The sequence below is a fragment of the Hyperolius riggenbachi genome, chromosome 1 (genome assembly GCF_040937935.1).
Source record: "Hyperolius riggenbachi isolate aHypRig1 chromosome 1, aHypRig1.pri, whole genome shotgun sequence".
NCBI classification, from domain to species: Eukaryota; Metazoa; Chordata; class Amphibia; order Anura; family Hyperoliidae; genus Hyperolius; species Hyperolius riggenbachi.
In genome coordinates this window covers 603342434-603359792 of record NC_090646.1, presented here as the reverse complement: position 1 = coordinate 603359792, position 17359 = coordinate 603342434, and the positions used below count along the sequence as shown (strand labels likewise).

The 17359-nt window shown below is 45.9% G+C and overlaps 1 protein-coding gene across 1 annotated transcript in view; it reads right to left on the bottom strand.

Annotated features, from left to right (window-relative positions):
* The window catches only part of NDUFAF2 (NADH:ubiquinone oxidoreductase complex assembly factor 2), a 121440-nt gene that overhangs the window by 37918 nt on the left and 66163 nt on the right, over positions 1 to 17359 (bottom strand). Inside the window, exon 2 of the mRNA XM_068249606.1 lies at positions 13343 to 13432. Coding sequence (XP_068105707.1) covers positions 13343 to 13432 — 90 coding nt within the window. The remainder of the gene's footprint in view (positions 1 to 13342; positions 13433 to 17359) is intronic.

Genomic DNA, 17359 nt, shown 5'->3' with positions numbered 1-17359 from the left:
ATTTTTTTTTTGACTTAAGTGTCCCTTTAAGAGCTTTAAAGCTCGATAATAACTGAAAACTGGAAAGTAAAATGAAATGAAATAAAAATATGACTAATTTGTTTGTGACTGGTCCTCTTTAAGCGTGAAGCAATTCTCTGAATGGCTGAAAAGCTCCAAAAACAACACTGGGTATCGTCTGCCAGCTCGAGGCATGTGAAACGCTCACATCCACTTTTGTGAATGATACAAAATCATTTTTCATGCAGAAGTAGCTTGTGCTTCTATAATTTTATTTTGAAAATGTTCAAAAGCAGACTTCATAAATAATGGATGTCAAACTGAAAGCTCTATTTTGTCACAAAGCCAAGTCTGCCTTCCAAACTGGAAGTACTGCGGAGATCTAATACATGTGTACGTTTCAAAGTTATGAGCAGAAGAATAAACAACTTTAAATCAGAGTAGAAAAAAAAAGAAGATGCGGTGACTGGCAACATGTGTACATTTAAAGTGATCTTGTCACCATTTTCATTGCTGTTAAAGGAACGTTATATGTTATTTGAAAGAAAGATATAACATATCTGTGCTCTACACAAGCAGTTTTGTAATACAGAACAAAAAAAGAGAAAAAGGTATACCTTGGCACCAGTATGCAGCAGGGATCCGCAAGCCACTGGTGGGTTCACGTCCGGTGTGCTTCTGTGTGTAGTAGTTCAACCATCCAAAAAAGAAAACAGGCACTGCCGACTAAAAGCCCTTTATTGTGGCTGGGTAGTGGTATACAGCAGTGGGGGGAAACAAAAAGCCTGACAGCTGTTTCGCAGGGACAAGCCCTGATTCATCAGAGGCTATGCTATGCACTGTACTGTATTACAAAATGACTTTGACATGTCAGCCTCTGATGAAGCAGGGCTAGTCCCTGCGAAACAGCTGTCAGGCTTTTTGTTTTACCCCCACTGCTGTAGACCACTATCCAGCCACAATACATGTGAAGTGAGGTCCGCTCAACCGGCCACCCAGCAGGGTCAGAGCAGGAACGAGTAAACTCCACCCAAAACAGCCAATATCCAGATAAGTGATGTTCCGCTCGATGATCCAGCAAAAATACTCTTTATTATAGCAGTAGAACATGGCACAACAAGTCTGCCCAGCCCCAATAAAGGGCTTTTAGTTGGCAGTGCCCATTTCTGTTTTCTTGTTTTGGACTGTTTTGTAATACAGTACAGTCCCTGTTATTTGGAACTCAACTAACCAGTAGTCTCAACCAAACAACACAATTCGCCGGCAGTACTCACAGTGGTGAAGGCCCACGTTTGTGGGCTCTGCTGTGCTTTAAAGAGATACTTAAGTCATTACAAAAAAGGCAGTTTTACCTACCTGAGGCTTCTACTGGCCCCCTGAAGTCGCCCTGTGCCGGTACTCTACGATCCTCTAGTGGCAGTGGCCGGCAACGGCTGCAGTTGCCAAAAGCGAAACTGAGCCACGACGGAGGATCATAGAGTACTGGCACTGGCACAGGTCGACTGCAGGGGCCGGTAGAAGCCTCAGGTAAGTAAAACTGCCTTTTATGTAATGACTTCAGGTTTCCATTAAAGAGACTCTGTAACAACATTTTCAGCCTTAGTTCTTCTATCCTATAAGTTCCTATGCCTGTTCTAATGTGCTCTGGATTACTGCAGCCTTTTCTAGTTGAACAGTGGCTGTATTATCTCTGTTGTATAATTTAATCTTCTTTCCTCTGACGGCTTTGCCGGGCTCAGGCACTCAGGCAGGAATTTGCTGCTCTGCTTGTGATAGAATAGAAGCTATACACACCCTCTCCAGGCCCCCTGCAGCTCTGTATGAGTCACAGACGGAGTTTCTCTGAGCCTATCACAAGCTTTTAGCAGCCATGTCTTGTTTGTAAACACTGCCTAAAACTGGCAATTACAAGCCAGGATTGCAGCAGGGAGTGGCAGAAACAGCACAGAGGGGCCCAGGAGAACATAATGAATAGAATGGTATGCTTTTTATTGTAAGAATTTTAGAGTACAGATTCTCTTTAAAGGGGAACTGAAGTAAGAGCATTACGGAGGCTGCCATATTTATTTCCTTTTAATCAATACCAGTTGCCTGGCAGCCCTGCTGGTCTATTTCTCTGCAGTAGTATCTGAATAACACCAGAAACAAGCATGCAGCTAGTCTTGTCAGATCTGACTTTAAAGTCTGAAACACCTGATCTGCTGCATGCTTGTTCAGGGGCTATGGCTAATAGTATTAGAGGCAGAGGATCAGCAGGGCTGCCAGGCAACTGGTATTGCTTAAAAGGAAATCAATATGGCAGCCTCCGTATACCTCTTACTTCAGTTCCCCTTTAAGGTTGAGTTCCCCAGCTCCCCCAAGGTTAATATACTTTCAATGACTGTATTTTAACATTTAATACAGAGTTCATGGTATGGATATAGAGTGGGGTATAGTACCGTATTTGCATGCAAAGGCCTTCCGTACGAGACCCTTTCACCAGTGATGAGGTCCCTATAGATTGCCTTTGTATGCAACCCTGGTTTTCAGACTACATCACGATTACCATGCTGCAAAAATACACCTAGTCATTTGCTGGACATCATGAAAAATCAGTAAGGGAACTGAGGGCACACAAATAACCAAACGTTTGGAAATGTTAAGGTGCCCATACATCAGGTGATGCATTAGCAGATGGACCAAGAGACAGATCTCTCTCTGACTGAATCTGATCAGAGAGAGATCTGTTGCCTGCCCAAACACTGCGGGGCGTTTGACAATCGATTTCAGCATGAAATCTTTCAGGAATTGGCCTTGTGACACCGCCTCACCGCCCCTGGTCCGCCCAGTGCCCATGCATGTAAATGCTTTACCTGTCAGATGATGCTGAATATCTGTGCCGTTCTTCTGGATTCATCCCATGTGACTGCCCGCATACTGCATGTGGGGCATGTGTGATGTCATACATGCGCCTCACATCTATATGCCAGTAGTCACCTATATGTTCATTCTGGGTATAAAGCTCATTAACTCAACTCCAGGAATCTTCATTTGCTCCCACCCACCTAACAGAAAGATGGGCCCTTTCCCCTTGAAACCTTTCACACTCCCCTACATGGCCTCTCAGTTTCAGGGACAATCTCCCGCTCCCCAGTACACAGTGCTCTTGTCCACCTTTAGATGGTAGAAAACTCCCTGCATAGAGCATCACTTGACAAAAACGTCCCCCATGCAGCTCGGCTTCCTACAAGGCAATAGAGCTGGTCTCCTTATCGACAAAAGAGCAAAGCAATGATCGGCGCAGGACTTTGGTGGGCAGCTCAGAGGCAGCAAAATGTCAGCCAGTAAAATTAACTTTCAGGCTAATGCGGAGCGGCAAGTGAACTGATTTCATATAGAGAAAGGTAACAGGAAAGTTCAAGATGTGTTCCTGATAATGTAACCTTTCCAACAAAGAGCAACTGTGCCATAAACTGCCATTAGAAAGGCCACAGCTTATGAGTCCAACAAATCCAGCAGTTTGTCAACCTGATTAATGGCGCATTCATAACCATTTCTGCAAAGCCCGCCTCATTTCCAGCTTTTACAAAACAGTTTTCCACAAACGGTTAAACTGTTCTGAAAAGGTCAAAATTGCATTAGCATGTGCAATTCATTCTTCATATTCTTTAACTCCTCTAGTGCTGAAAGGGAAGGATATGGAGGCTGACATATTTATTTCCTTTTAAAAAAATGCACATTGCTGGCTGTCCTGCTGATCCTCTACCTGGAATAGTTTTAGCCATAGACCCTGAACAAGCATGCAGGTCAAATATCTATGAAAAATCTGAGATTAGCTACATGCTTGTTTCAGGGGGGTCTCAAACTCAATTTACCTGGGGGGCCGCAGGAGGCAAAGTCAGGATGAGGCTTGGCCGCATAAGGAATTTCACAATCGCGGCGCCTCTGCCCGCCCCTCTCACTCTTCCTTCACAGAGAGGGGCGGCGATCCGTGCGGCGATTTGACGTCAGGAGGGGCAGAGCTGAAGCTGAAAGCTCTGCCCCTTCCAGGAAATGCCGGCGGATTGCCCCCCGGGCGATTTGGGGGCTCTGCAGCCCTTGTTTAGCGGCGGGGATGCGGCGGATTACTTGGGAGCACTGAAGCGCACTATAAGGAAGCTTTTACCGGCGAGGGCCACAAAATATTGTATCGAGCGGCGCAAATGGCCCGCGGGCCGCGAGTTTGAGACCCCTGATTTAGACCCTTCTGACCAGAAAGATCAGCAGGATTGCCAGGTATCTGGTGTTGTTTTTCAAAGGAACCTTTGGTGTGAGATCTATGGAAGCTGCCATATTTATTTCCTTTTAAACAATGAGATACAGGAAGGATGTTGGAAATATAGCTCCAACCTCCCCCACTAGCTCAGGATGGTTTATTCCGGGCACTGTGTGGCTGTATATCAGTGCACAGGCTTTTTGTTTGGGTGATTAGCTAAATAAATTAATCACTCTGAATGTGGCCATACATCTGTCGACTTGGCAGCTGATCGACTATCTGATTCGATAAATATCGAGTCAGATGAAAATGGATGCTGCCACAAGCACGTCCGAATCGACGATTCAACTGATTTTACGCAAAAATCCATCAGTAGATCTTGGCCGACGTGATCGATCAAGTGCATGGCAGTCTCAGTTAATTACGAACGACGAACATGGCTGAAACCCCTGGTTGCTGTCCCCCAAGGCTCATCATGCTTTGGCAAATTTCTCGGCGACCTAGAATACTATTTTCCCCCTCTGAAGCCGTCGTTCAGAGGGTAAGACGTAATATGGCTTCTAGCTATTGCTGACAGCCAAATTATGGCCTTTTTTTTTGTCATTTGGGCCCTGGTTTTTGTTTAATTTACATTACGGCCTATGCCGGCGCCCAAATCTCTGACGCCAAGCAGCGCCTTTTTTACCTGTCTTGATCTGTAGCTTTCTATACTGGCACAAAGTTACCTCATCATTTTTTTCCATCAATACTTAAAGGGGTTCTCCAGGGAGGTTTGAAAATAAATTCTGACACTTACCTGGGGATTCTATCAGCCTCCTGTAGTTGTCCCGCGCCGTCCTCCTCGGATTTGCCGTTCCCCACCGCCGGCACCGGGCAATTATTTGCCTAATAAGACGAATAATGCACCCTCCCGCTCGTGTAATCGAAACTTACTGCGCATGCGCAGTACAAAGTTTTCTTGTACTGCGCCTGCACAGTAAGTTTCCGATAACGTGCGGGAGCGAGCATGCGCACAGACGCAATTAGATGGGATGCCACGCTAAACCAAGGCCAGCGGCGAGGAAAAGCGGATCGGAGGAGGACGGCGCAGGACATTACAGCTGCAGGGGGCTGATAGAAGCCCCAGGTAAGTGTCTGTTTTTATTTTCAACCCCCCTGGAGAACCCCTTGAAGAAAACACAATGATCCTCAATGTTTAATTTTCCACTGTAGATGGCTTAGTAATTGTTGCCTTGATGGAAAAGCTTAAAGGTAACCTGAAGTGAGAGGAATATGGTGGCTGACATTTATTTAATTTTACACAACTCAAGTTACCTGGCTATCCTGCTGATCCTCTGCCTCTAATACTAAAGCCATAGACCCTGAACAAGCATGCAGACCAGATGTTTCTGACAAAAATCTGACAAGATTAGCTGCATGCTTGTTTTGGGTTTGTGATACAGACTCTACTGCAGCTAAAACCATCAGCAGGGCTGTCAGGCAATTGGTATTGATTAAAAGGAAATAAATATGGCAGCCCCTATATACCTTTCAGTTCAGGTTCCCTTTAAGTGTTTCCTACAGCATTGCAACACTCCCCAAAACAGATCTGCTTCCAGCAGCACTGTGTGCACCTAAGCTGAGCATTGAAAAAAAAAGAAAGAAAAAACGCTGGACACTCTGCACCTATCGAGCCCCAGCATTCTTTCATCTGCACTTATTTGCATTTTGATTAGTATGCATGAGATTTCCATTGAACTTTTATACTCCTACTGGCACATAATACACTTTAATGAGCATAAAAGTGAGCATGCAAATTAAAACTGCCATTAATCACTAAATGCTACGGGAAAAGGGGAGGCAGGAACAAGCAGGCAGTAAAATGAAGCGGGAGGCATGCTCTTGCTAAATCTCCATAGGTCCTGGCAATGACGGATCGGCTTTCAGGAGCGCTGCTGACACAAGGAGGAAGAAGTAAATAAAATATTCTGTCAGCATAGACAATAGGTGACCATTCAGCATGAAAATTATGGAATGGTAATTTGCCAAGGTAGAGGAATACGGGAGAATTGGGGAGGGGAGGGGGAGCGCGAGCCGTTGGGGATTAGATATTCAAATGCCGGCAACAAAGCACACACTCTGATTTTCAGAGTCCCTCATGGCATTTACTGGGGATTATTTCAAAGAATTCGTAGTCTTGTACAGTTATTACCTGTGATATCCATTCACCACGCATTATTGTGTGCTAAATGGTGAAGGGTAAAGTGGACCTGAACTTCTGCACAGGACAGAAGGAAAACATATAGAAATGCACCCTGTATGTTGTTCGAGAGTTTAGCCCATCTATTTCCCCCTCATCTGTGACTAATCTAATTGTAATTTGATCTCTCAGCTGCATCAGCTGGCTGCCTCGGCAGAGCAGCTAGTTTGTAAACATAGGATGTTAGAAACAAAGGATGAAAATATCTGGCACTGCTCCAAGGTCTTCATTCTGTCAGTTTAATGTCATATTACATGTACATGGGTTCATTCTACATCATACTGTACAGTATACTCTGACCTACCCTATAGCCGTCCTTGCTGTGGGGCAATGTGGGAGCAGCAGCGGCCTGCCTGTCGACCGCTTCGCTCAACGAGCTTCTACTGAGGCTCCATTAAGCTCAACTCAGAAGAAGCTCGTTGAGCGAAGCGGTTGTCAGGCAGGCCGCTGCTGCTCCCACATTACCCCACAGCAAGGACGGCTATAGGGTAGGTCAGAGTATACTGTACAGTATGATGTGGAATGAACCCATGTACATGTAATATGACATTAAACTGACAGAATGAAGACCTTGGAGCAGTGCCAGATATTTTCATCCTTTATTTCTATTATACTGTGACGTGTTTTCAACTATCTGAAGCACACAAAAGGTGATACCCTATACACCTGTACCAGAAGGTAAAACCCTCCCCAACTCAGAAATCCACTGTGCCTGCTGCTTTAATTCTATATTCATAAAAACATGGAATGTTAACCCCATGTCTGCTTCCATGAAAGCAGAAAGAAGACACTGCAGATTTATATCAGCTGTACCAAAAAAATGTTTTTTTTTTCTTTATAAGGTTATTATGCTGATGCTTATCTTTTAGAGAAGAGAGGAATTTCTGAGTTCAGGTTCACTTTAAACGGACAGTCCAGACAAAACTGGTATTCTGGTTCTTGGCAGATGCTGGACACATTCATTCTCATCTCCAGGCAAAACGTGAAACGTACTCTTTGAGGAGCAAGCGCTGTACTACCCTCTCCAGTGAGTGACATCCTGGCTCTAGGCTCCACCCTTCTCTGATCAGGAAGCCTCTTCTGCCTCAGTCTACAGGTCCATCTGCCCTGCAGCTTCCAAACATCTTACTTATAATTAGGCAGCCACTATGTAAGTTAAAGGATTTCTGTGTCAGGCAACCACATGATATGAACCTCCCTCTGGGGGAAGGGGGGGGCAAACTGTGTGGGATGTTGGCATGCAGCTGACATTTACTGCTCCATAGCCCCTGCCCCCAATCTGTATGGAATTCTCCATCTTTTTTTCTAACTCAGTGCCATAGGTTGAAAATATGCAATGATATCCACATCCTCTGGGGGCTGCAATGCATGCCAGGGACACGCGATGTATGCCAGGAGAAGGTAATTGGTGTGGTTATATCTCCTGGCCAGTTGATGTAATCACATCAATAGGGACTACATCTCCCAGTATGCATTGTGCATCCCCAGCATGTGTTATGGTCGCTGGGGGGGCTTACTCTACAGAGCAGCACCCCATAAGTGAATGCTTGCTGCAACCCTGAAAGTCCCACACAGTTTGCGATCCTCCCTTAGGGGGAGGCTCCTTTAACATGTTATTCAAACTGAATGCTTAGTTCACTTTAAGACAGCTCCCACTGCCATCCTATAGTGATGGTGCTCAGAAGGGGCAGGATACAGCAGCCATTTTAGAGGTAGCACCCTGAAGATCTCCTTTGGGAAAATAAATAAATACATTATTGGCATAAAGCACTAAACCTCTATTGTTACTGTTGCTTGTTGCTTTCAGGGTCACTCCCATTCCCTGTCCTGCATTATCTTAGTATTTGAATGTAGTGGACTGCTGTTAGCCAGAAGTGCCCGTGCTTGGTTAGCGGAAGCAATCATGCCTGTAGGTGGACAAGCATTTCCCAACTTAGCACACCCACATCAAATGCCATTTGCACGGCCCTGAGGAAACCGCATGGGATTGCATAAAGAAAGATGAAGCTAGATTGGGGAACGGGAGAGACCCTGAAAGGGAACTGAGCATTAAGAAACTTTTTTTTTTTTTAAACTGAGCCTCCCCATAAGGCATAGCTGCCAACTGTCCCTCTTTTGGAGGGACAGTACCTTTATGGGAGCCCTGTCCCTCTTTCCTCCTCATTTGTCCCTCTTTCAGGACTTTGTCCTTCTTTCTATTTAAATGTATAGGCCTGATTTACAAAGCGGTGCTAACAGCACCCTGGTGAAAAGCCCCTTATCACACCTAAACTCAGTTTAGGCATGATAAGTTTAGGCGTGATAAGTTTAAGCACCAATGTGGTTTAAATTATTAAACATTTTTCTTATGAAATCAATATGGTACGTGTGACTAGGGGTGTGGCAGGGGAGTGATCAGGGGTGTGGCGGGGCGTGACTTAAGTGTCCCTCTTTCTCATCTCAAAAAGTTGGGAGGTATGCCATAAGGAGAGGTTGTCTGTGGATGTAAGTACAGAGAGGCTCTTGCATCTACAGACTACATCTCCCAGCATGCATTGTGGCAGGCACACCTGAAGAGAACTACAAAAGGTGGTAGATGCGGTTGGTCAAGGAAGCACCGCATAGGTAAATAGTGAGGCTCAACCCATGCACCACACTCCATTACAAACCTCCCCTTATGGGGAGGTTCATTTAAAAAAAAAAAAAAAAAAGGCTTATTGGTGCTCAGTTGCCTTTAACCACTTGAGGACCCACCCTTTACCCCCCCCCCCCCCCTTAAGGACCAGCGCTGTTTGTTGTGATCTGTGCTGGGTGGGCTCTGCAGCCCCCAGCACAGATCAGGGTGCACGCAGAGCGATCAGATCGCCCCCCATTTTTCCCCCCTATGGGGATGATGTGCTGGGGGGGGTCTGATCGCTCCTGCGTGCAGGCTAGTTGCAGGGGGGGCACCTCAAAGCCCCCCTCCGCGGCGACATTCACCCCCCTCCCTCTCCTACCTCTCCCTCCCGGTGATCCGGGCTGCACAGGACGCTATCCGTCCTGTGCAGCCAGTGACAGGACGTCCCCTGTCACATGGAGGCGATCCCCGGCCGCTGATTGGCCGGGGATCGCCGATCTGCCTTACGGCGCTGCTGCGCAGCAGCGCCGTACAATGTAAACAAAGCAGATTATTTCCGCTTGTGTTTACATTTAGCCTGCGAGCCGCCATCGGCGGCCCGCAGGCTATTCACGGAGCCCCCCGCCGTGAATTGACAGGAAGCAGCCGCTCGCGCGAGCGGCTGCTTCCTGATTAATCAGCCTGCAGCTGGCGACGCAGTACTGCGTCGCTGGTCCTGCAGCTGCCACTTTGCCGACGCACGGTATAAGCGTGCGGTCGGCAAGTGGTTAAAGAGACTCCGTAACAAAAATTGCATCCTGTTTTTTTATCATCCTACAAGTTCAAAAAGCTATTCTAATGTGTTCTGGCTTACTGCAGCACTTTCTGCTATAACAGTCTCTGTAATAAATCAATGTATCTTTCCCCTGTCAGACTTGTCGGCCTGTGTCTGGAAGGCTGCCAAGTTCTTCAGTGTTGTGGTTCTGCTATGAACTCCCCCTTCCAGGCCCCTCTCTGCACACTGCCTGTGTGTTATTTAGGATTAGAGCAGCTTCTCTCTTCTCTCTTATCTTTTACAAGCTGGATAAATCGTCCTCTGAGCTGGCTGGGCTTTCACATACTGAGGAATTACAGACAAGGGCAAAGCTGTTTGCAGGAAGAAACAAGCAGCCTGAAACTTCAGTGCATGAGAACTGCAGGGGGAAAGAAACACACAAATGATCTCTTGAGATTCAAAAGGAAAGCTGTATACAGCCTGCTTGTGTATGGATGTATTTTCTATGTGTGGACATACTGTACATCAACCTACTTCCTGTTTTGGTGGCCATTTTGTTTGTTTATAAACAAACTTTTTAAAACCGTTTTTAACCACTTTTAATGCGGCGAGGAGCGGCGAAATTGTGTCAGAGGGTAATAGGAGATGTCCCCTAACGCACTGGTATGTTTACTTTTGTGCGATTTTAACAATACAGATTCTCTTTAAAGAGAGTCTGAAGCGAGAATAGATCTCGCTTCAGACCTCATAGCTAGCAGGGGCATGTGTGCCCCTGCTAAAACGCCGCTATCCCGCGGCTTAACGGGGGTCCCTGTCCCCCCAAATCCCCTCCGTAATGCGGGGGAACGCTTCCGCATTGGGGAAGGGCTAACCGCCGCAGCCCTGCCCCACGCGCGTCTGTCAGACGCGTATCTCCGCCTCTCCCCCGCTCCTCTCAGTCTTCCTTCACTGAAAGGGGCGGGGGAGAGGCGGCGATGCGCGTCTGATAGACGCGTGTGAGGCAGGGCTGCAGCCGTTAGCCCTGCCTCTAGGAAGGGCTAATCTGCGACTAAGAAGACGACCAAGGTTTGCGGGGGGTGGGTTGGGGGGACAGGGACCCTCGTTCAGCCGCGTGATAGCGGCGTTTTAGCAGGGGCACACATGCCCCTGCTATATATGAGAGCTGAAGCGAGATTTAGTCTCGCTTCAGTGTCTCTTTAAGGCAAAAATCAGCAGTACTAAATGCTTTTTTTTTTTTACCACAAATTATACATTTTTTAATGCACCTCAGGTTTGCTATAAGAAAGCAGAGAAGTCCCAGTTAATGAAGAGAGATGCTCACTTGAGAGTCTAAAGTCCCAAATCCCGGCCAGGACACTTCATTGAATTGAAATGTTCTCTCCAGTGTTTGGGTTTCCTCTGCACACTCTGGTGTCCTCCCATATCCCAAAAATATACTGATAAGTTAAATCGGTGCCCCTGAAGTATTTTCCTCGGATTATGGTAGGGACATAAGACTGTGACTATGGTAGGGGGCAATATGTGAGCTCCACTGAGGACAGTCAGTGACATGTCAAGTACTGCAGAAGATGTCAGGTCTACACAAATAAATAATATATAGGCTGTGTATGCCGTCAAATAAAATTAGACAGAGTGTCTCCCAAACAATATAACAAGGCAGTTTGCGGTCCCCAAATAATAGAATTAGGGCGTTTCTGGCCCTTGTGTGCAGCCATATGAACAAGTGTCTTGTTTATTTGAATTTTCAGTAGTTTTTCAGTTCCTGCTTTGTTTGCACTGGGGTACAATTGCAGTAGGTGCCTTTAACTGGCTGAGAAACCCCTCCCTGCAGCCTTACCAGAGGTGTAACGTCAGTGGTCCATGCCCCCCTGCAGCAGTATCATGGTGGGCACCTCCCACTCCGCATCATGGCCGGACAGAGACCACTGTAGTGGTCAGCTGTTCCGCCCCAACTCCCCCCCCCCCCTCTTGTGCACAGGGAGCAGTCATATTTAACTAGTCATCGCTGCCTCTGGTCACCTCTTTCTCCCGGGAGCCACATGCTGCCCCCCTAAGGCTCCTTATCACATGTATCAGGAGCATACAGAACACAGATGCCTGGAAGAAGCAGAGACCCAATGCAGTGCTTCCTGCGTTTGAGGGGGTTGGGGAGGAATGGGCGCCTATAGCATCCCTGCAGCTGCAAGAGTCACAGGAGCTATTGTTACACCACTGAAAGCCAGGTTATGCCCTGACTAAGGGCTCGTTCACACTGCAGGCGTTTTCTCAATTTGTAGTGGCTGGAAAGTGTACTGGTTAAGGGCTCTGCCTTTGACATGGGAGACCAGGGTTCAAATCCTGGCTAGGTCAAGTACCTATTCAGTAAGGAGTTCAAGGCAATACTCCCTAACACTCCAGGGTGGCCTCTTGAGCGCGTCCCAGTGGCTGTAGCTCTTGAGCGCTTTGAGTCCGACAGGAGAAAAGCGCTATACAAATGTTCGGATTATTATTCGGATTAATTTTTTCTCCCGCGTGCGCTTTTTAAAAACGCCCCCTGAACGCTTGTGCAATGAATGTCTATGAGAAGGTTCATATCAGCGCAGGTCGTGAGCTGTGCGGGCAGCAAAGCAGTGTGTGGACCATTTTGGAGGCAATTCCACCTCAATGGAAGGTATAGGAGAAACGCAAAACGCTCACAAAATCGCTTTGTGCATCGATTGCATTCACGGTTTTAAGAATAAATACATTGTATTTATTCTTTTCCAGGTCAAAGAGTTCACTTCCTGACTTGCGTCAGGGAGTGTATTAAAAAAACTGCTCGGGAAAAGCGCTTTGCACAAAAACGCCCACCCAATTGCTGGGAGTAGAAAAAAAAAAAAACTCCTCCAAAACCGCCCAACGCTAACGGCCACGCGAGCGGAATGCAATGTGGACAAGGCCTCAGAGTGCTTACCATTTCAGTTTCAGCTTTAATGCATGTTGACAAATTATTATTATTATTATTTATTTATATAGCGCCAACATATTCCGCAGCACTTTACAAAGCACAATAAGACGACAAGGGGAACATAGATATACTAACAAATTGTAAAGCAGAGTTCCAAGCAGCACAAATATTGTGACAAAAACAGTAAACATCAGGAGGAGGACCCTGCACAAATGTCAAAGAGCACCTGCTGACAATAATCAGGGACTCCCGTGTGCCTGCTAGTCAGTGGGTGCTGTTTGGATGTTAATATCACACAGGTGGAACATCCTACTAGGTATTGGCGGTGGGTGCAATCCACGCATGCCCTGTATTATGTAACCATTAGGGTTTTCCTGGTGGACTATTGCCCGTGCAAGGGGATTTATCTGTGTGATTACCATAAAAATGCATACATTTTATACTCTACCCCAGAGTGAGCGGCTTGGTCTTATTTATTACCTACAGAAACATGTATGCCCAACACACACAAAGAACACATTATGCCATTTACTCAACATCAAGGTTTTCCTTCAGACCTAATTTAAGTGAATGGATAAAAAAAATGAAATTACCTTCCCATTCAGTGGGAATGTTTCCGAACTCGTATTTGTAGACATCTTTCTCCACTGGTTCCACTATTCTTCTTGCCCGAACTGCTTGACCTGAGAAGCAGGAAAAAGGCAAAAACAGAAGTCTGTAGGCTACATAGAAACAAGATGGGCATTGTGCTGTACATGTATGTTGCTATGCCAATCACACACGGTACACCGGTGCATTCAATAAGAGCTGCAATGAATACTAAACAGGAACAACAAGAACGCATAAAAATAGCCATAATTCAATTCCTGAAGAACACACAGTGGCGCTGCTCTACAAAATGTTTATTTTGACTTTGGTTCCGGCTTCTCCAGAACTCCGTTGTGGTCAAAACAAGAGCCCATTATGGGTGCAGGTAAGATTTATGGCATACACACAAGGTTAGGCTTACAGAACAGCAAAGGTTTCAGGTAAGTAAGTGGAAGCTGTGAAAAGCGAGAGCAATTCAGTTAATGGATTATAGAGGACAATTATGACATGCAAAATTGCCCTTCTTACAATGAAGTCTTTTACAACCCAACGGCAGCGACTGTAACCCAAAGAATAGTTTACTTCAGCGTACACTGAGCAGCCTCACAACACTGTGCTAGGAGGGCAGCACCCAATCAAAGTATCTCACATTCTGGGTGTAAAGACAGGCTCTGCATATTTACAAAGTCAGTTATTAGTTCAAACATTCAATGTAATAATTGGCCGTGTAGGTAGTAAAGGAAGGGCCCTTTTCCACATGCAACTAAACTGTGTGCTCAGTGAGCAGTTACCAGGCAGCAGCAAGCAGTTGTGAGAGTTCAACTGGCTTTTCACGGCCTATCAATTGGTCATGAAAAAAGGGCCTTACATGATGGGAGGTAAAGGGGAACTTCAGCCTAAACAAACATACTGTCATCAAGTTACATTAGTTATGTTAAGTAGAATAGATAGGTAATATAATCTTTTACAAACCCGGTTTTAAAAGAACAGGCAAATGTTTGTGATTCATGGGGGCTGCCATCTTTTTGGTTGAAAGGAGGTGACAAGGAGCAGGAGACACAGTTCCAACCCCTCCCAGCTGCACGCACAAGGCTTCAAATCTCAAATTCAAAATGTAAAAAAAAAAAAAAAAAAATGCACCAAAACGACAATGAACAACAACATCAGAAATCCCATCATGCTTTGCACAGCATCAGGGGAAAAAAGCCTGAGCAGTTTTCTTCTGTGCAACTAAAAATGAGGCTTGTATAAGAGAAACAAAGTTCTGATGCTGTGACACTGTTAAAGAAACACCAAGCCTTTTCAGTGCTGCTGAGTCGATTTTTAGTCCGGAGGTTCACTTTAACTTTACCACTTTTCACTGGCAGGCATGAGATCAGCACCAGCGGTGCTTTGTTGTCATGGTTCAGTTGTGTGTGTTAGGTGCCTACTGCTAGAGGTGGCTAATCAGATGAACATTATTCTAACTTGATGCTAATTTAGTTGCAGTTTGAATGCAGAATGAAATGGGAGCAATCATATACTGTTGCTGCTGACTTGGATTGGTCTAATTTCATATGCGTTACAACAAAATTTGCATAGCATTGGAAAAAACTTGCTCATCCCTCCTACCTAACAAACTCTCCTCTAGACGAAAATCCACTTCATGACTCCTAATCCCTCCTTAAAAACAAAAAACAAAAGCACCCTCTCCGACACCAACTTTAATCTTAACCTTTCCTTAACCCTCCTGGCAGTATGAAAAATTCCACCAGGAGGCAGCGCGGCGTTTTTTTTAAAATCATGTAGCGAGCCCAGGGCTCGCTACATGATAGCCGCTGCTCAGCGGCATCCCCCCGCCCTCTTTGATCAGGAAATCCCGTTCAAAGAACGGGATTTCCTGGAGGGCTTCCCCCGTCGCCATGGCGACGGGGCGGGATGACGTCAGCGACGTCATTGGGAGTCCCGATCCACCCCTCGGCGCTGCCTGGCACTGATTGGCCAGGCAGCGCACGGGGTCTGGGGGGGGGGGGGGGGCGCGCGCCGCAACGCGATCGGGCGCAGGCCGGCAGCGATCAGTGTGCTGGCGCAGCTAGCAAAGTGCTAGCTGCGTCCAGCAAAAAAAAAAAATTAAGAAAATCGGCCCAGTAGGGCCGGAGAAAACCTTCTGCGCGGCTTACCCCGAACTACGTTCGGGGTTACCGCCAGGAAGGTTAACCATTTCAGCCTGCAGGAATTTTTCACCTTATGCATCAGAGCAATTTTCACCTCCTATTCATTCGCTAATAATTTTATCACTACTTAAAACAATGTATTGATCTAGATCTTGTTTTTTCCACCACTAATAAGGCTTTCTATGGGTGGTACATTTTGCTAAGTATTTTTTTAAAAATGCATTTTAACAGGATTACAGTAATAAGAAAAAAATTGAAAACATTATTTCTCAGTTTTCGTCCATTATATCTTTAAAATAATCCACGCTACCATAATTAAAACCTATGTATTTTATTTGCCCGTTTCTCTCGGTTATGACACCAATTAAATTTTGTCTCTATCACAATGTACGGTGCCAATATTTTATTTGGAAATAAAGGTGCATTTTTTCTGTCCATCACTATTTACAAGCTTATAATTTAAAAAATATTCATAGTATACCCCCTTCAAATGCATATTTAAAAAGTTCAGACCCTTAGGTAACTAGGTTTTGTTTTTTAATTGCAATTTTTTTTTTCCATTAAAAATTTTATTTGGGTAATATTTTGGTGTGGGAAATAAACTGTTAATTTTTAATATTATATGTGTAAATTGTAATGTAAAAAATATGTAGATGTAGTTTTACGATTTGGCCACAAGATGGCCACCTTGAGTTTATTTTTTCTCCTTGTGCTTTTCGATCACCGGAAGCACAAGGTAGACGGAGGAACTTTTTTTTTTGCAGAAAGACTGAAGCCTCTAGTAAGAGCGCTTCGGTTTTTCTGCTCGGGACATGGATCGGTGATCGGGAACCATGTTCCCGTTCACTGATCCCAGGGCTACCGGGGGACAGCACGGGGGCGGGAGCACGCCGAAGCGCGGCACCGCAGAAGAGCAGCCTGTGGAGGAGCGTGAAGAGGAACAGTTACGACAGGAACAGTTGTGGGAGCAATTTTCATCAGAATCAGATGTTTCCTCAACACCTGCGGCAGCACAAAGGGGGGAGATGGGGGAAGAGTCGTGTGGGGAAGAGAAGTCAGACTCGGATGATGAGGAAGGTGTTTCTTTGGAGGAGGAGGAGGCGGCGGCAGAAGAACAACCACAGCAGGCGTCGCGGGGGGCTTGTGCTGCTCGACGTTCCCTTGGTATTGTTCGTGGCTGGGGGGGGAGGAGTAGGACTTACCGGACGTCACTGAGGAAGAGCAAGAGGAGATGGATAGTACGTCTGGATCCAACTTTGTGCAGATGGCGTCTTTAATGCTAGCAGCGGCTGCTATAATATTTTTTCTGGTGCATGTACATGCCTGCCTAATTTTTCTGGCTGCACTGCGGCTTCATCAACAAAACAAAAGGCATGTACATGTGCCCATTCCCCTTTGTGATCATTACCTTGCCGCGGTAAAGGGGATTGCGTATCACAATGAAGCAATGACCGCCGGCTATATGAGTGTCTCGGGGAGTGGCACACCAAAGATAATAAGGTCGTTGTTTCATTGTGAACAGACCAAATTTTATCAGCTGTACAATCACTGTTCTGTCATTCAGCTACGTCAGCCCGGCGACCATATGGGCTTGAAAACCGCCACGGCCTGCACTCTTGCCATGGTGCGCACCAGTCCAGCACCGCCGTCACAACACAAACAGCTGTTTGCGGTGCGTTACACAGTGAGTTTGGTGTGTCAGTGTGAAGCAGTACTCTAATTACACTCCCTGATTGATGTATCCACATGCAAGAGGTATTAAAGCATGTTAGGCCTGCAATTTAGCATTCAATGTGATTTCTGCCCTTAAAACGCTGCTTTGCGTCCAATTCAGATTTTTCCCAGGGACTTTTGGCTTGTATCCCACTC